The sequence below is a fragment of the Stegodyphus dumicola genome, chromosome 3, assembly GCF_044657685.1.
Source record: "Stegodyphus dumicola isolate Sdum_Otavi_A_Nest chromosome 3, ASM4465768v1".
NCBI lineage: Eukaryota > Metazoa > Arthropoda > Arachnida > Araneae > Eresidae > Stegodyphus > Stegodyphus dumicola.
The window spans coordinates 6,910,424-6,932,011 of NC_140770.1; the positions used below are offsets into that span (position 1 = coordinate 6,910,424).

Sequence of the window (21,588 nt, forward strand, 5' to 3'; positions counted from 1 at the left end):
AAAGATATAAAAGATTACAAAATTGTTAGAGGTAACGATGGAACGACAGAGGTAACGACAAAAATTGGAATACATATTTCGCATTAAAATCGGCAAATATATTCAGGATCCCTACACAAATTTCAGAGTGAATTGCTCGTGGCAAGGAGTGCAGGCTTACGCCTGTCTTTGGCAACAGCCTCCACCACCTTACAGGTGACAGTGCGATTTTAGTTCAGTTCCCCCCTCCCCAATTTTGAGGGAGAGCACCCTGGGGACGGGTCCAAGGGTCTCTCACGTCCTCTATCCCTACCACCAACATCTCTAGAGGACTTTAGGCTCGCCGCATATTTGGAGTGCCCCCATGCCGCACGGACACTATACGTTTACAAACATGCATGCCTTCTCCGGGATTGGAACCCGGATCCTTAGGCGTAGCAGTAAGCGATGCTAACCACTATACCGTTAGGCGGCATAATTGTTTTCAAAACAGAGGAATAGAATTCACGGAATCTTATAAAATTCGTATGCTAGAAAACAATAACAGGCTTCCGTATTGGCATGTAGATAGTTTCGATATTATTTACATTCGTTAACCCAAAAATGTTGACGCCCCTATGCCAAGAAAATAAAAAAAAATTAATTTTAAAGAATTTTAGGATTACTTCTAGAGATAATAAAAATTCACGAGAATATTATTAACGCATTTTTATACTTTGTAAACTACTTGTACAAAAAAAAAAAAAAAAAAAACCTTTCGGTAAAACAATTCATGTAACGGTACATTGAGGTTTATAGGAACAGTTAGTGAAAGCTTTATAAGTAGCAATGGAGCGGAACTAATTTTCGATCATTTTCGGCTTCTACAACGTTTGCTGAAGAGGACTCACATTTTTTGCAACATTTCTCGACACTACTCCATTTATGACGTACATACAGACAGGCGTGCATACATACGTAGATACACTATACAGATACATATATAGATAGATAGATCGATACATACAGATAAATACAGATACATAAACATACATACATACATTTATATGCAGACATACATACATACATACATACAGAGATACACAGACAGATATGCAGGCATACATACAGACAAGTATAGAGACAAGGCTACACATAGACATGCATGCAGACAGATATAGAGAGAGACATACATACACATGTACATATATCATACAGATCCTTTGTTATTAAATATAGAGATGCATACAGATATAGAGATAGAGATACATAAACATACATACATACATTTATAGGCAGATGCAGACAGACATACATACAGAGATACACAGACAGATAGATATGCAGACATATATACAGACAAGTATACAGACAAGGCTACACATAGACATGCATACACATATACATGCATGCAGAAAAATATAGAGAGAGACACACATACACATGTACATATATCATACAGATCCTTTGTTATTAAATATAGAGATAGATTGTACAGATATAGAGATACATACAGATACATAAACATACATGCATACATTTATATGCAGATGCAGACAGACATACTTACAGAGATACACAGACAGACAGATATGCAGAATACACACAGACAAGGCTACATATAGACATGCATACACATATACATGCATGCAGAAAGATATAGAGAAAGACATACATACACATGTACTACATATATCATACAGATCCTTTGTTATTAAATATAGAGATACATACAGATATAGAGATAGAGATACATACAGATACATAAACATACATACATACATACATTTATATGCAGATGCAGCCAGACATACATACAGAGATACACAGACAGACAGATATGCAGACATACATACAGACAAGTATACAGACAAGGCTACACATAGACATGCATGCAGACAGATATAGAGAGAGACATACATACACTTGTACATATATCATACAGATCCTTTGTTATTAAATATAGAGATAGAAATACACAGATCCTTTGTTATTAAATATAGAGATAGAAATACACAGATCCTTTGTTATTAAATATAGAGATACATACAGATATAGAGATAGAGATACATTCAGATATAGAGATAGAGATACATACATTTATATGCAGATGCAGACAGACATACATACAGAGATACACAGACAGACAGATATGCAGACATACATACAGACAAGTATAGAGACAGGGCTACACATAGACATGCATACACATATACATGCATGCAGACAGATATATAGAGAGATATACATATACATATATCATACAGATCCTTTGTTATTAAATAATAGAAAAAATTACATATCCGAATTAAAAATAACTCCTGCAATTGCGCATTTCCATTCGATTACTATATGACGACGGACGGAAGGCTTAAGAAAGAAAACATTTCTCCAACTTTATTTTGGCTCTTACAGAGGAGGTCGAACTTGATTCGCGATCGTTTTCGACTGCCATAACGACTGCTAAAGGGACTGACATTTCCTGCAACTTTTCGTAACATTACTCGATTTATGACGTTGCTGAAGAAGGGAGTATTTTAGAAATGGTCTCTGCTGCGCGAAAGTTGTGCCGAAGAGCGATGAAGTGTAACGATAACGTCCCTTTCGAGCCATCAGGTGAACGTTATATCGACAATTTAACTCCGGCGCCTCAGAAAATTTGTCTCCGCTCACCCAAGTCTCATTTCGAGTCGTTCACCTTCAAATTTGCTGTAGAAAATTTACTGTTGTAACATGCACCACTTTGGGAGGTCGTGGAGAACGTCCTTTATCGTACTTGACGGAAACGTTTCGAAAATACCTATGTTGTATGTTGAAAGGTACGTTCTCTAATCACATGCTGGGAGCGTTTTGAAAGTAAGAAATGTTGTACGTCGAAATGCACGTGAATAACCTACCCATTTTAGGACTTTTGGAATGTAGCAATGTTGTACATTTAAATGCACGTTCTAGGAGCGCGGTGGCAACACCCACTACTTTATTATGACGAGTAAAACAGGCTTTTTCTCCCTTCTGGATGAGAACATCAAAAATTCGTACCATTTCAGCATTTCGGATTTTAACCTTTCCTTATAGTCAGTTGGGAGATTAAAAGGTGCTAAAGAACACTTATTTTATACAGTAATTCTATTAGCAGACAGTCGTAAAAAAACATTCACCTATTACCATTCTTTTACAAGATCAAGGTTTACCATTCTTTGCTCTTAATGACATTCACATTTTTAAGTCTATAAGCTAATAAGCCTAGTTTATTATTAAAAACTGTGATAGTAGTATCATTCTCGATTTTCATGATCCTTTAAAACTCTGTATTTTAATACAGATTTAATACTAGCCAAATCAACAAAAATTTTCATTTTTTGTTTGTTTCGACGTGAATTTTTACTTTTGATATTTCAATTTAAGATTTAGAATTCTGTTTCAAGAAAGCAGTAAATTTATACCGTACACAAATTTTAAAAACACCTTGTTTTCCGCATTAAGTGTAGTCCCGAATGCTGTGAATGTTTTATTTAAACAGGTGACAGGTGACGGAGGACGGGGACGCCTGGTGTTTAACGGAGGTAAACAGGCATATGTCCCACGCCCTCCCCTATATAGATACAAGAACTCCCTGGGGTCCCACAAGGGCGCACCGGGAGTTACTGAGCCTTCATGAAAAAGTTTACATGGCCATACAGGGGCTATTCCAGTTTGACATTGGTTCTGTACAGATTCTTATGTTAATGGTTGACCTGGGTGTTCATAGGCCATAATGCATACATGAAACATAACATTACATACATGATATATGACATGACATTAAACTTATACATAATACTTGCATGAATTAGTACATACATACTTTACACTTCACATGACATTAGACTACACATACATAATGCATGACATTAATCTACACTTATTAGAGTTATAACCTGACTGTATACTACGTTAAGCTAATTGTATTGCGAACTTGCTAAGTTACTTTATAACTGGATTACTTATAGTTTACATTATTGCTATTACTTCTTAAATGACATTATGCTATATAACAAGATAGGCACACATACTTTGCCTTAGAATCATATATGCGTTACTTAAAATAATACACATGGGGCACGCGCTAATGACTACATTACCGATTACGTTATGTTAAAAGTGCACATAGTACGACGTATTACACTCATTGATTAAATTACTTACATTGCACTATTACTTACATTACTTACATTACACAGTTACTTATACACTTACATATTTACAATTTTAGACATAACACCTGCTAAGTTACAATAGAGATATAGAATTATTGCGCTGTGTATGCTATTATTCCTATGTTGGTTGGCAGACATCCTGCCCTAGGGCGCTCAGCTGCTGTATAATTTTACATATATTTCTTATCGCAGGTGCGTGTTTGATGATGAACCTGTTGTAAGGTACTATATCCGTAGTGGGATATGGTAGGTGATGGCTCGTCGTGAGGCTACAGATGAACACGTAGTGGTCGGGGGAGCCAATTTCCCCACACACACACGTTTCTGTCATGGAAATAGCACGCTTATAAAAGGGCCATGCCCCGTGATATAGTTTACTAAAGGGTGTATGGCCTGTAAGCTTTCTTTATCTACTACAGGGTAGAACTCGAAAGTCCTTCTGCCGGTATCTCCATTCTCCCATTCGTGTTGCCATTGTTTATTCCCTATGTCTCTTAGTTGTCTTTCGAAGAGTCACTGTGATATCACTTTATCCATACATTATGGGCTCGTGACTTCCTATGGCGCTTTCTATATTAGCGTTGACGCTCAATGAAATAGCTGTAATAAAAGTTGTTTTCACCTACGCTAACAAGAGAGGCTGAAATACACGGTTTAGAAATGTTGGAAAGGGGAAAAGCCTGCAATCGGAAAGCCTCAAGTGGGAAAGCATAATTGTATATTTCACCATCATAATCATATCTCATAATCATGACATAATCAAAAGATGCATCATATCTCAAGTGGGAAAGCATAATTGTATATTTATGTATATTTCACCAATATGTGTGTGTACATATGTTACCGTGAAAGACCGAAATTGGAGAATGTCGACTTTCACCGGAGAATATCAACATTCACCAAATACGTCGGTGAAAGACCGAATATTTCACTACATTGTTGTATATTCGGACCCTCACCGGTGTATGTCGACAATCACAGATATGCTCTGGTGAAAGTCGAAAAGAGAGGTCATAAAGTGCCATTATAGTTTAAGTTGTTGCAATACATAAGATTTGAATCACATAATTTAGTAAGTTTTTCATAACTGTTGTTTTATTTTCTCATTTAGAACCTACTATATAATTAAGTAAGTTTTTAACTTAGATTATTTTCCTTTCTCATTTTGAATGTATTGTGTGTTTTAGGTTCTCATGTTCTTAAGTTCTTATTTCAAGTTTCGAGTGCGTTTATTCGCGACTGAATTACGGAGAAGAAAATATAATATTGTTATATGTTCAACATTCACCATTAGTACATGATGAATGTCGACATTGACCGGTGTAAGTCAGAAATAAGAGTATTTGGGAAATAATTCGGACATACACCAAGAGACTATGTGAATGTTGACATTCACCGGTGAAAGTCGACATTCTCCAAATTTCGGTGTTTCACCGTAACATATATATATAGAGAGAGAGAGACTAAAAGGAGACGTGGACGCGGTTTTACTTCAACTAACGTACGGTAGAGGAATGGTGTCCGCACTCCACCTCAATCATCCTAGAAGCTTTAGGGTTAAGTTTTTGTTGCAAACCATTTTTTAAAATCTGCTCAAGGTTTTTGAGTGGTGCTTGATTTTTCGTAGACTGAATTTACGATACTTAGGTGTTAGCTGGGAATGTATTCCAGTGCGTTTTCGATATTTCCACGCATTCAACTGAATGCTTTACAGCAAAAATGTTTCGGATATTTGGATTGCGTTTACCATTTTTAAAATGACGAATTATTAAATTTCTAACATAATTTGTCGTACCTTCTTGCGATTTTCACTTCTTATGTGAATTTGTTAGTACATTTTACTAAACAAGTAAAAATTTCCAAATGCAAACGATAATTCTCCTGATGTATTTTCATTTAATAGGAAAACATTATGACAAGAAACCCTGTCTACCGAAACATTTCCACAAAACTTTGGAAGTTGTTTTATTAGAAGGGATATTTTGATGGTATTTTTTGACAACAAGCAGGATAAAAACAATTTATTAGAAAACAATGAGAAGTCCGAGTTCCAACAATGAGTACAAAATTTAGCCAAATAAATTTCAAAAACGCAGGTGTCCGAAAAAAAAAATCTGATGTGTACACCACGACTTCCTTGTACGGAATATTAAATTATACGCATTTTTTCTTGCATTTTATTTAAAGGTATTGGATTGAATTAAACCTACTTCGCTGACAGTGCATAAACCACAATAGAATAAATGCATTCTTTAAAATTCCCTTTGTTTACCATAGCGACACTCTGGCGCTAGGTTTACTTAACAGTATTATATTTCGTTCATATTATAACTCTGAATGCACAAAATTTATATCATTTAAAGAATTAGCTAATCGTTGCCACATGTTCTATTCAAATGCTATAATAAAGCTAGAACGATGTATAAAAGAAATTAAGCAAACAAACAAAAAAGAAACAGTTTTTCACAGACGATTGACTACTTCTCATTCAATTAATTCAGTTCTCACTCCGCGACAAGGCAAAAATACATAAAAAATCAAAATATCTGTATTAAAATTACGAAGTAAATTTTAAACACTTATTTCCTCGAAAAAATTCCAGAAAGGATTAAGCATGATTTAATTCGTAATAATAAATGTAGGCGTTATCTTTGTTTTTGCGATGCTAAGTTTCTCTACATTGGCAACAAATCCACTAGTCTCCTGTTTCAAATGTAAACATCAATGGCCGCCATTAAAAAAGGCTTAGCGGCAATTAAACAACTTTAAAATTGCTGATAATTCTAAAAATATTGCACACAGATTTACTAAAGGCATAAAATCCTTAATCGGAAGATAAAAACAACATAATTCAATCATTTTTAAAGCAAAAAATGCACAATTTACAAGCATATAAGAGTCAAGAAACTGAGATCACTGACCCGGGTGACAGAGTGGATATATTTATAAATATATTTATATACGTTTGGCGCGGCCAATTGAAATCAAAATACGAGGTGCACATCTACATGTTATAATAGTCTTATATACAAAATTTTAACTTTCTGAGGCTACTCGTTTTTGAGTTATGCGAGGTACGTACATACGTTCGTACAGACGCCACGAAAAATTCTCTTCAGAATTCATTTTAAAGCAGTTTTTTAGTTTTTTGGGGGGAGAAAAAGAGTTTTTCATTCTATCCTTACGTACAGATATCACGCAAAAACATCGTTAAATTGCATTCGAAAGCGGTCAAAGTGGATATTTTCGTTGAAATATGCTGCCTGAAGCTTTTCGCGATTACAATACTTCCATTTTACTTCGTACAAGGAAGTAAAAATGAGAGTCTCTGCAAGTCAAAACGCCATTAAATGAAAGACTAGAATAGTTGAAATAATTCCCTTTATTCATATTTGTCCTATTTGTTTGGCATAAAAATCGAAGCAAGTTGTCTTTTACGGTAAGAATTGTGCTAACGAGAGCAAAATAAAGCAAAATTTTAATCGTGACATCCGGTCAAGGATTAATAAAGCATAACACTCATTTTGAGGGTAACACCATTTTGCCTCGTAAGCTCAATCCGTGTTACAGAGGCTTCGCGGCATACGGACGAAAGAATCGAAAACCGTTGTGGGGAATCACTTTTCTTGCTAACCGAAGTTATTGGTTTTATTTTAGTTACTACATACGTCGCCAAACGGCTAATTAATTTTCTAGAGTAATCGTTCGGTGTTCCACCCTTTCTGGGATTTTTAAAGAGCTACGGCGAATCGATGATCGCGCTTTCAAAAGATGCAGGCAGCTAGCTACCTTTCACTCATTTTAGTAGCGTTAAGCGAGGAAGTTCTTGGAAATTTTAAAAGAGAAGAAATTCATTATTGGTTGTGTATTATTAATATTATTATTTGTCTCAAGCCGCGAGAAAAGAGGGAAAAAAAATCTGGTACGAAGATGTTCGACGATTTGTAATTAAGGTGCTAACTTTTGAAGATACACCTCATATTAAGAAAGCAATTAGTTTAGAATTTTCGAATGGGATGATTAAAAGTATGACGCTGATGAATTTATTATGCTCGCATAATTAGAAATTTTAATGGCAGGCAATAAAACGAAGCGAAAATGTACGATATTTCGCCTTCGGCAGCATGCACAGGTAATGCAAAGAAAATAAGGTCTGTATTATATTAATTTAATGCGAGAATTGAATATTACCATAAGATTTTAGTTCTATTACCAGAGGAATAGCTAGAGAAGGGCAAAGGCGGCGGTTCACTCCGAGCGGCATTTTTCGCGCGGTTCCTTATTATGTAAGGGACTAGTCACCGGGATCGTCGAGGAACATAACGAATAATAAGATTCTGAATTGTATACGGAATTAAATATACGAAAAATAAATACACTATCAAAGAAATCACCTAGAGATTAGAACAGCTACGCTATCTCTTTATGCCTTTTTCGTTCCGTCGAAGGTTTTGAAATTCGAAAAATTACGAATATTATCTATATTATGATTATGGTGACATTCATTAAGTGGTGATGTATTTAATTATGGCAAAGCACACTAGGGATATCTGCCTAAGGAGAGGGATGCCTTCGGCATACTCAACAATCACCATTAGTACATGGCCGGTGTAAGTCAGAAATAAGAGTATTTGGAAAATATTTCGGACATACACCAAGAGACTATGTGAATGTTGACATTCACCAGTGAAAGTCGACATTCTCCAGATTTCGGTGTTTCACCGTAACATATACACCCCATGACGTCCTTGTACGAAATATAAAATTAGGCGCAATTTTCCAGTATTTCGTTTAAATATATTGGATTAACAGTTAACGAATTTTAAATTAAATCTACTTCATCCATAGCACATAAACCACACTAGAATAAATGCACTCTTTAAAGTTCACTATATTTATTTACCATAGCGACACTTCGGTGCTAGGTTCACTTAACAGCGTTACAACTCATTCATTTTATAACTCAGAATGCGCAAAAATGATATCATCTGAAGAATTACCACAAGTTCTATTCAAATACAATAATAAATGTAAAAAGATGTATAAAAGAATTTAAACAAATAAAAATAAACACTTGTTCGCAGACGATTCAGTGCCGCTAACATAATGTGCATGTTCTGTTAATTAATTTAGTTCTCAGTACGCGGCAAGGCAAAAATGCATAAAAATTCAAAATATTTTCATTAAAATTTGAAAGATATAGAAAAAAATAAAACACCGAGTACAGTTAAAACAACGTTTACACTTAAAATTGCAGTTTCCACTCAAAAACAGGATAATAACTTAAGTGATAATTCCAGAATGAATTAAGAAAATTAATTCGCAATCATAAAAGTAAACGTTACTTTGTTGTTGAGAAGCTTAGTTTCTCTAGATTGGCAACAAATCCAAATCCACTATTCTGTTAAGTTTCAAATCTAAACAAATATGGCTCCCATGGTAATAAAAAATTAGGCTTAACGACACTTGAAAAACTTTTAAATTGTTGATAATTCCACAAAAATCTTAACCAAAACAAAATAATTCAATCATTTTTAAAGCAAAAAATGACAATTTACAAACATATAAGAGTAAAGAAACTGAGCCCACTGAGCCGAGTAACAGAGTCGGTATATATACTTTTTGGTGAGGCGGATTGCAAATAAAACGGGAGTTATATGTTATAGCAGCCCTATATGTAAAAATTTATATGTTCTGAGGCTACTCGTTTTTGAGTGTATACATTCATACGTACGTACAGACGACACGAAAAATCTCTTCAGAATTCATTTTAATTGAGTTTTATAATTTTTTTGGGGGGGAAAAGAATCCTTTATTCTGTTCTTATGTACAGATGTCTTGCAAAAACATCGTTAAATTGCATTCGATAGCCGTCAAAATGGATTATTTTCGTTGAAATATGATACCCGAATGTTTTTGCGATTTCTTTTTTACTTTGTACAAGAAAGTAAAAAATGAGTTTTTGTAAAAAGTACGAAATCTTACTTTTTATCCGTTTACCCGGTCTCTATACTTATAGTTATAAAATTTTACGATTGTTACATAAAATAAGATACAAAAAGTTTGACCACAGTGGGAAAACATTTCAACGAGATTTTTTAAATCAAAATTTGCAGTTTCCTTCAATCTGCATCGAGGGGTTCGTGAACAAATAAAATAGAATCATTTGGGGTCTCTTAAATCGCATTCAAAGTTAATCTTTTGTCATTCACTAGTATCTTTAATCTATAATTTTATTACATTTGGTATAGCGAAGTAACTGTCAAAAAATAATTCTCAAGTTTGCAAAATATGAAAATAAATTGTTGACGTTCTTATGAAGTTTTGTTACTTTGCAACCAAACTCTGGCAAGAGCACAAAAAATTCGTCAACCTTAACTATTTTTTCATTTTTAATGAACGCAATTAATATTACGAGCTGGATACGTGCCAATACGCAAGCCTGCTTATGTTTTCTAGGACACGAATTCTGTACGATTCTGTAAATACTATCTCCACTTTGAAAAAAAAAAAAAAAAAAAAAACTGATGAGTACACCACATGACTTCCTTGTACGGAATACTAAATTATACGCATTTTTTCTTGCATCTCATTTAAACTTATTGGATTGAATTAAATCTACTTTGCTGACAGCGCGTAAACCACAATAGAGTAAATGTATTCCTCAAAATTCACTCTTTTGTTTTACCATAGCGACACTCTGGCGGTAGGTTCACTTAACAGTATTATATTTCGTTCATATTATAACTCAGAATGCACAAAATTTATATCATTTCAAGAATTATCTAATCGTTGCCATATGTTCTATTCAAATACTATAATAAAGCTAGAATGATGATAAAAGAAATTAAGCAAACAAAACAAAAAAGAAACAGTTTTTCACAGAGGATTGAGTACTTCTAATTCAATTAATTCAGTTCTCACTTCGCGACAAGGCAAAAATACATAAAAAGTCAAAATATCTGTATTAAAATTACGAAGTAAATTTTAAACACTTGTTTCCTCGAAAAAATTCCAGAAAGGATTAAGCATGATTTAATTCGCAATAATAAATGAAGGCGTTATCTTTGTTGTTGCGAAGCTACGTTTCTCTAGATTGGCAACAAATCCACTGCTCTGCTGTTTAAAATGTAAACAAGCAATGGCCGCCACCAAAAACATTAGTAGGCTTAGCGGCACTTAAATAACTTTAAATTGATGATAATTCTAAAAATATTGCATACAGATTTACTAAAGGCATAAAAACCTTAACCGGAAGATAAGAGCAACATAATTTAATCATATTTATAGCAAAAAAATGTATAATTTACAAACATGTAAGAGTAAAGAAACTGAGATCACTGAGCCGGATAACAGAGTGGATATATATATATATATATATATATATATATTTATATACGTTTGGTGCGGCCGATTGCAATTAAAATACGAGGTGCACATCTACATGTTATAGCAGTCCTATATACAAAATTTCAACGTCTACTTGTTTTTGAGTTATGCGAGATACGTACGTACGTATGTACGTACGTACGTACGGACGCCACGAAAAATTCTCTTCAGAATTCATTTTAAAGCAGTTTTATAATTTTTTGGAGGAAAAGAGTCTTTTATTCTGTCCTTACGTACAGATGTCACGGAAAAACGTCGTTAAATTTCATTCGATAGCGGTCAAAATGGATATTTTCGTTGAAATATGCTGCCTGAAACTTTTCGCGATTAGAATACTTCCTTTTTACTTCGTACAAAGAAGTAAAAATATCGAGTAACATTTTTAATAATACGCTGCGCAGAACTTTGCGTATTATCTATACATATAAAGAAGAGAACCTGTGTGTTTGGGTTGTCCTCTAATAATTCAGTCACTATTATAGCTATCGTCACCAAACTTTCTTCAATTCTATTCTAGGTCTTGGAAAAGGTCGGCGTCCACTATTTTTCCAAACAAAAAGTAGCTAAAATCGGAAATATTAATTAAAAACACGGAAAAACGATCATTTTCGCCCTCATTTTTGCTTGTGGCAACAGTCTCGCAAGTCGGAGATGAAAATTTGCTTTGCTTCGAAAGTTGTTGCCACTGCTCGTTTTCAAATCCTAGAGTTTGTTATTAAAAAAATTCCAAGTTTTACTACGAAATAAAAATAGCATTGCCAAATATTAAATGCATTAATTCCGATTCTAAAAATCGGTGGGAAGCCATTTTGACTATTCCCATCTTCGTACGACTTTAATCCGTCGAAATATTAATTAAAAAGTCTGAAAGCGCTCATTTTCGCACTTATTTTTCCGAGTGGCAGCAGTTTAGTGCGTTGGAGATAAGAAATGTTTTATTTCGAAACGGATTGCTAATGCTCGCTTTTGAAATCGTAGAGGTTGTTAATAAAAAATTTGTAAGTTTCACGAAATCTATACATATAAAGAATGATGCATGTGTGTGTGTTTGCGTTATTGATTTCTGATCATTTTTTTGCCACATTGAATCAACTAACATTGAGTATAGGTGAAATATTGGATGGAACTGGAGCTTTTACGACCATTCAATTAGAAAGACGAAAATCATTGAAAACCGAGTGCCATTGTTGCTGCTATAATGACAGAGAATTAGTTTATTTTTCTATCGAAATTTTTGATGTGGGTTCCCTATCACGTCAGAGTAAAAAATGTATGACTGTGAGTTGTATTTTTTGCGGTTACAGCCGCAGACGAAAACGTCGCGGAGAAAACAACGCAAGGCGAAAACGTCGTGCTACAAAACATCGCTGGAGAAAACATCGCAGTTCTAAAACATCGTGGTACAAAACATCGTCGTCCAAAATAAAGCAGTTCAAAAACTTCGCAGTTTGAAAATATCGTGGTAAAAAATAAAGTATCTACAAATCATCGCATGACGATAACATCGCAGACATGCTTTTTACAGACATGCTTTAATAACTGTAAATGAATATTCCCATAATGATTTGTGAGCGCAAGATGGAAAGAAGGATAATTTTTACTTCCATATTTTTTATTAATTAATAAATTTTTGCTGAGAAAATAAAAAGGAAACTTAAGCATAGAAAATTAATGCAAAATATAGCACTTAATAGAATTTTAAACCGACATTGTTAACTAACAAAGGCCATTAATAAATCATTTTTTATAAAGTTTTACTGGTAATTTTTCATGAAAAATATAATCTATAAGTTGCATTTAATTTTCTATGCTTAAGTTTCCTTCTTACTTATTCAGCAAAAAATTATTAGTTAATAAAAAAATGTGAAATTAAAAATTATCCTTCTTTACACCTTGCGCTCACAAATCATTATGGGAATATCCATTTATAATTATTAAAAACCTGAAAAAAAGTATATTTGCGATGTTATCGTCATGCGATGATTTGTAGATACTTTATTTTTTACCACGATATTTTCGACGACGATGTTTTTAAACTGCGAAGTTTTTGAACCGCTTTATTTTCGACGGCGATGTTTTGTACCACGATGTTTTAGAACTGCGATGTTTTCTCTTTGCGATGTTTTCTCTTACGATGTTTTGTAGCACGACGTTTTCGCCTTGCGTTGTTTTCTCCGCGATGTTATCGGCGGACACCATTTTTTGCATCGTTATTAGGAAAAGATTACAGCGATATCGTTCTCCCCGTTGTTAGAAGCATTATTCTCAACTTAACAGGCACTGGGTACATCCGCTAGTGTTAGATAAATACGAAAGCCCTCTTCAATCTGTACGGTCACTAAATATGATGATGGATTTTAATATCAAATACCTCGATCATTTTTTGTCGTACAGAAGTCAAACCTTTTGTGTTTGTATATTACACATTAGATTTCCTTCGCAAAATCGTCAAGCCTTTTGGAAATTTCTAATCAACCAAAGCACTTGATTAATAGAGTTAACAAGGTTATGGAAAAGGTGAAAGATCTTGGAATAAACCTGTACCAGGTTTAGCATTAATAGGCATAGAGTATTGGTGCAAAGTACATAATCTTCGTGGGAAAGTCTGATTTAATGCTACATTTATAACAGATAAATGAGTTCCTTGAGATAAAGTTCTCAATAAAATTCAAGATAAATAGTCCTTGATAAATAATAAAGTTCAAGATAAATGTTCCTTGAGATAAAGTTTATTATAGATTCATATAATAAACTTTATCTCAAGGAACTATTGTGAACTATTATAAATTATGACTGTTAGCCTACTATTGTTATACCTATTGTAACTTCTATAATTATATCTAATAGATATGATGTCAATCAAAATATCGATATACTATTTATACTGTTATATTATGTGTTATATTATACTATGTACTATTTTGAATATTAATTTTAAAAATAAACCGAAGTGTAGTGGGACTATACCTACATTACTTATAGTAAACATTGGGTGTCCCACTACATTTCCACCTGAAGCTGAACCTGCTACATTTATAGATTTTAGTGATATTCTTATAACGGACTGATCTAATGAAATGATCATTGTACTGTATCTCATGCACCAACCCCATGAAAAACAATATGTTTACTTTGCTAATTAGTTACCACAGTCTTAATGTACCCTTTCAATAGTCACCCAGTACAAATTTTGCGTTTCTGAAATGCAGAAATAATATATTTCATAAAAAATTACTGTACCAGTGTAGTGTATTGTAGCAAATATGAGGGTACAACATTATTGGTTTTTGTTGTTCCAGCCTGCTTACGTTTGTATGAATGATACTTATGGCAAATAATGTTTGAATTTGTAAAGCACATTAAGTATGTACTTTTCAATGATTTTCACGACTTGATTCTGCATTTGTATGAGCCTATATTTCACCTTCTGCTCCTAATATGCAAAATAATTACTTGTAAAATATTGACTGGTATAAGTGTATCTGTATTATTTTGTATGGCATGTTCAATATCGCGCATTATTTTATGAAGGTTTTTATGTATGTATAATATAATATTATTTAATCATACAACTTAATTGGGTGCTACTTTGGTAGACGGTTGCACAGATTTTGGCGATTTGTTAGCGATTTTTCTTTTGGCGAGTAATACAACTTATGGTAAACCCATTGATGGATAAATTATTTATGGTAACCGATACTTTGTTGACATTTTATTTAAAAAATAATGTGTTTTATTGTGCATAAATTGTGTTTTAAATATTATTTATGGCTTCTAAATATTAAAAATCAATTTAATTTTGCATTTTTATTTGAAATAAAAATTTTATTGTTTATCATATTTTATGAAATTTTATGTTGTGGATGATGTAATCAATTACGTCACCTTACTTTAAAAGTAATTGGTTTTTATATGTATAAATTTAATCTAATGTTTTAAAAATTATATATGGCTGTTAAATATTAAAATACAATTTAATTTTGCATTTTTTTAAAAAATGATTTTTTTATGTATGAATTTTAATTCTAGGCGTGATGTAATAAGCTCTGATTGGTTATAGAATATTTGTGCATTAACGAGCTGTAATCAGCTCCCTGATTGGTTACTGACAATTTGTGCATTTCCGGGCCGTTTTAAAATTTAATTCATATCTTCGAATTCCTTCAAAGATGTCTTCAAAGATGTTATTTAAAATTATGATTCCGATTTTTTTTGTGGTACTTATCAATAAACAATAGGTTAAATGACTCAAAAAATGTAAGTACATATTTTTCTTTTATTTTATAATGGTATACTTCAATTTTTGTTAAAAAAATTAATACACTATTTTCAAAAATTGCTGAGATAATTACTGTCCATATGTTTTAATGTTAATTATATTCTATATAACGTATTTTAAAGTATTTAAATTTAATAATATTCTAATTCTTTTAAATGTTGGTATGATGATTTTTAATTCGATCTTCAATTTCAGTAATATTTTAATTTAGTTAAACGTTGGCACAATGTTTTATAGCGGTGTTTTTATTCTCTTCTTTGCTATATGAAAGTAATAGTAACCTTATTTTAGTATTTTATACTCATTGTAAATGTATTTATTTAAACTTGCCTGCCATCTTAAAAAGCGACATTTTCAACAAAAAATTAATCCATTACTTTTAACGATATTTATTTTTTCTTTTTAAGTTTCGAATACTTTACTATGCGTTAAAACAGCGTTTTTCAAGATGGCTGACGTTTGTAAAAATCGCGCCAACAATTGCGCCAGCGTAAATCGCCAAAAATCCGTGCAACTGTCTACCAAAGTCTACCCTTAATTGATACTTAGTATAAAGCCTTTTCCATTTTAACTGTACACACACCAGCATTATGTTTTAATAATCCTGTTTTATTATGTACTGCATCATGCATATGTAGGATATTGCATGGTTTATTTACATAGTACGATATCGTAAGTACTGTAATGTATGACCTGTAGTCCCACTAGTCTCTGGATAAGGGTGGACGTGGTGCTATTACCAATTAACCATAACAGTAAAGAGATGGTGCCCACGTCCTCTGTCACTAAACTAAACTAAATTATTTTAATATGTTTCGAAAAAAATGAGTATATTAACGCATAAAACGGTTTCGTATTTCAATAAAAATTAATACGTTTTATAAGTGCATTATAACGCTATTTTTTGTAATGTTTTCTTGAATTGCATTAAAAATCAATTTTGTATAAAATGTGAAATATAAGTTTTTACACCTCTCTTCTGTTCGTATATTTGGGAGAATTATTATTTCTGTGAGTTGTCTGCCTGCCATATTTTCTCCACGGTGACACAAATGTATCCCGAAATTTACGTAAAACGAAAAATATTACAACTTACTTGAGTGCTATTCTGTAATGTTGAATAGCCATTAATTTATCGCCGACGTCCTTTTTGTAATTAGCGTAATTGTAGTGAACTTTTGCATTGTTGGGTGCCGACTCCAAACCAGACCTAAACAGAAAAGAAAGTATTTTTATTATAAATTTGCTGAAGGAATGTCTTGCATATTAACTAATTCCTATTAATTAATATATGAAAATTGAAAGAGACAAATAATTCATTTTCATGTTATCGTTAAAAAGAGTATAATTCATTTATTTATAGAATACAGAGGCTGTTCGCACATTTTTTAGACGATTTTGGTAAGCGCTAATAAAAAGTCGTTCGCTGCAAAAGAAGTAATTGCAATTGTACTATGTTTTTAAAAGTCAAAATTATCGTCTGTGGATTGAAAGTTTTCTTTTTATTCAAAATGGCGAATTTAACAAAGCAGTGATTCGAAGGCTACATTTACGCTCTTTCCGAAGAGAAATATGCATACTCCGTTATCCAAAAAGGATATGAGAGTCATGGTTTTGTGATATCTAAAGCGTCGATAGGTAATATCATCAACAAGAAAGGAAAAGAACGTCAAATTGGAGCCTCAAGTGGGGCAAAAATTCCAAAGAAGTATCCAAGGAAAAGACGGACATCTTCAAGTATTGCAAACGTACGTTGTTTAATGTTAAAAGAAAATCCCCCTAGTCAAAGGACAGTTGCAAAATCATTAAAATGCTCGGTGTCCACTGTAAACAAAATGATAAACGTTGATTTAAATCTTAAGAAAGCGAAAAAACGCAATGTGCATCGTCTTCTTCCAAAGCATATCGCTCGACGCAGGACACGCTGCAGAATTCTATATGAGAAGCACTTATCCAAAGAAAAATGGAAAACAATTGTCACAATAGATGAAGCATGGGTGTATTTAAATGACTGTAACCAAAAAAGAGCCATTTATTATCATAAAAGGGGAGAAAAAATTTAAGTACATGGTTCAAATAATCGAAAGAAAGTTTTTCTAAGGGATTCATGATTGTTGCTGGTTTTTCTTATAATGGCAAGTTAAAAATAAAGAGAGTGCAAAAAAATGTCAAGATTAACTCCAAATACTATCAGGAACATATTTTATCACCAATTTTTCTGAATGAAATACCATCGCTTTACCCACAGTGCCATCCATCTGTGAGACTCCATGAGGACAAAGCTAGCAGTCACACATCAAAATCCACTGTAAATTTCCTAAAAGAAATGGAACAAAAAACTGGTATCGAGGCCTTACCCTTCACTGATATCCCTACTAAATCTCCCGATGTGTCATCTATGGATTTTTGTGCTTTCGGACTTTTAAAAACTGCATTATCCAAACGTTGTCCCAAAACCCTAACGCTGTTCGGGAGGAATGGGATAGAATACCTCTTCTGCCACTTCAAAAGGCATTATTATCCTGCAAATTGCGGTGTCGAAAGATAGTTCAGAATAAGGGATGTCAAATAGAACATTTAAAACGCAAGAATGCTATGTAATTTAGTCTTGTGAATACAATATACGTCGTCCAAAAAATGTGTGAACAGCCTCTGTACATAGTTATTTCATGAAAGAACTGATGAAGTCAGAATCATAGAATACATAGTTATTTCGTGAAGTAACTACCAACTTATTTCACGGCACGAAAGTATCCTGGTTATCATAAATTAGGGAAAAATCACAAAAATAGCGGTAGCTCCTTTAAAAATAATCCAAACCGTGTAAAATTTGAATATGTTGAAAAGTAAGAGTAGCTGAGTAAAACTCCGATATGCAAATTAGTGGCACTGCTTTCGGAATACGTCATCCGCGAGGAGCATAAAAGTCCATGTTTGAGAACAAGCCACATATTTCACTGTGATAATGACATCAGAAATCTGAGATAGCCGATTCGTAACAATGATCTCCAGGCATCATTTGCCTGCAGAACTACGATAGAAAGCCATTGGGAGACTAGAGGCGGGACAAAGTCAAACAGAAGTGGCCAGATGGCTAAATGGGGGTCCTTCTGTGGTTCATAGACTTTGGAGGCAATTTCAAATCACAGATTCGGCACCTAGGAGGTTCAGCCAAGGACGGCCAACAACTACGACGAGCGCCGATGACAGATATTTGACATTATGTGCACTCAGGGATAGAACCGCTACTCCGACTCTTCTTAGATCCTCCCTTGCTGCAGCCACCGGAAGGTTGGTGTCAACGTCAACTGTGCGTAGAAGGAGGTGGTCTTCACGAAGGTGGTCTGTATGCGAGGCGAACAACCCTTTATGTGCCGCTCAAGTCACGCCATAGCGGGGACCGTTCGCAGTGGGCACGACAGCATGTCCACTAGACGCCTGATCAATGGAGGACTATTCTCTTTACGGATGAGTCCAGGTTTAGTCTAGAACGCGACAGTAGGCGTTATTTGATATGGAGAGTACCTGAACCCCGTTATCATCCGTCAAACATCCGTGAAAGAGATGCATACGGAAGAGGCAGTGCCTGTGTTTGGGGTGGCATTTCTTTGGGTGGACGCACAGACCTTCCCGTTTTTACAAGGGGAACCGTGAATGCTCATGTTTATAGAGATGACATCCTTGATGCTTATGTGCGCCCATATGCCGGGGCAATAGGTGACGCTTTCCTGTTACAGGACGACAATGCAAGACCACACAGGGCTCGCATCGTAGATGATTATCTTCAACAGGAAACAAATATGCGCATGGAGTGGCCTGCTCGATCCTCGGACTTGAATCCTATCGAGCACGTTTGGGATGCTTTAAGGAGACGTCTAGCTGCTCTCAATCCACTCCCTTAGACCCTTGCCGCGCTTGCAACAGCTTTGCAAGAGCAATGACTTTCGCTTCCTATGGAACTGATAGACCGCATAATTGAAAACATCACACATCGCTGAATGTGCTGTATTGCTTCTAGAGGCGATTGTATTCCATATTGAAGGTACTTTTACTATAGCAAACTGACATCTTCGATTTGTTCATTTTATACATGTGCTAATTTCTGTACTACCATAATTGTCTGGTAATTTCTTTTTATGTTATTTGATGCCTTACTATGTGTTGTATATTGTGGATAATTTGCATAAAATTCTACATGTAACGTTTTCAGTAATTGTGATTTTTGTGATTTTTCCTTAATTTATGATAACCAGTGTATTTCGTTATTTCACGAAATAACTTAGTGGACAATTAGTATTCTCACTTAAATTTTGATAATTAAAATGGTAACCAATTTTTAATCTGATATTTTTATGGTTGCATATTACAAATAGCCAAAATGTTTAACACAAATAGCCAATATGTTTTACAAATGTCAAAATATATATTTTTTCAATATTTCTATTGAGAAGTTAAAAAATAATCACTGTAAAATATAGTGGTGGTAGTAAATTTTTTCAATTTTTGTTCAGATGGTACGTGTTAGTCAAGAACCTCTGCTATAGAAGTTCTTTAATTTAATTTATATAAAATTGGGCCATAGTTACTGTAAAAGGTACTAAAGAAGTTTTACCATTGTATTACTTTACAGAATTCTTTAAGACGATTTCGTAAAGGCTCTGCTGCACATTGTTTCCCTCAACCTGTTCTAGACAAAGGCCCCTAAAAGCAGAAATGAGAGCTATTATTTAAAATACTTACATGAAAAGTGCCTCACGTGAAGTCCAAACGTTGTTCCTTGCCATAGTTTTCAGCAGAAAAAGCAGGATGAGAAGTAGTGCGCCGGCGCGGCAGAGCCAGGCAATCAGAGGTCCTCGTTGCATCAGTCGTTGTAAACCGTGGCTCACCAGTAAGCAGAATCCTAAACTGTTGCCAAAAACAAAAAGAAGTTTATAAATTATAAAACTGAGAATGCCTCTTTGAACTCCAACACTATAAAGATAATGAATCAAAGTAAATTCTTTCAAGCTCGATTACCGCTGTTGGCTGATTTAAGAGGTCAACTCTGTGAATCGGAAAATTAAATTAACTTTCTCAGACGATAAAAGAAAATCAACAAAGAACCACAGATGAAGGAAAAAAATGTACTTGTGTTTACGTTTTTATGATGAAATAATTTTGCTTAATAGGAAGTATTTATATATTTTGAAATGTCTAAATATAATTTAGTAGTGCTATTAAACGAAGATTTATTCTTCTTCAATATCATGGCAATCGAGTCGTTTCAGGTCAAAAAACTGGTAAAGCCCCAGGGGTACCTCGCATGAGTGAGTCTTCACTGCATTTCCAGAAATCGATATTTGAGGAATGAAGGAACGAACGAACGAACGAATAAAAGACCGAGATTTCAAAAGATTGAAACCATGAGCAGTAGACAAGGCTACAATGAGCTGGAACGCAAACAATAGAAGTAAGGTAAGTAATATTCACATGTTTGAAAAGTTTTTCAAATGTGTGAAATCACCTGCAGCGTTGGGTATCTTGACGAATAATATACACAAAATACATTTTAAATAATAAATAAAAGAGAAAATAAAAGGGATGAAATGCTAACAGAAAAAAACAAATACCGTATATACCCGCGTATAAGTCGATACCGCGTATAAGTCAACCCCCTCCCCTTCGACATAAAAAACTCGTAGAAAATAAGAAACCCGCGTATAAGTCGACCCCCCACTTCCGAAATCGATCGAGAAACTTCGATGATCGTATATAATAACCTTCTAG

General features: G+C 33.9%; 1 protein-coding gene across 1 annotated transcript in view; it reads right to left on the reverse strand.

Annotated features, from left to right (window-relative positions):
- Positions 1–21,588, reverse strand: part of LOC118196746 (protein O-mannosyl-transferase TMTC1-like) — an 848,849-nt gene that overhangs the window by 163,817 nt on the left and 663,444 nt on the right. Inside the window, exons 9-10 of the mRNA XM_085812306.1 lie at positions 20,563–20,727; positions 16,919–17,032 (exon numbers count right to left, since the gene is read on the reverse strand). Of these exons, the coding sequence (XP_085668432.1) occupies positions 16,919–17,032; positions 20,563–20,727 (279 nt within the window). The remainder of the gene's footprint in view (positions 1–16,918; positions 17,033–20,562; positions 20,728–21,588) is intronic.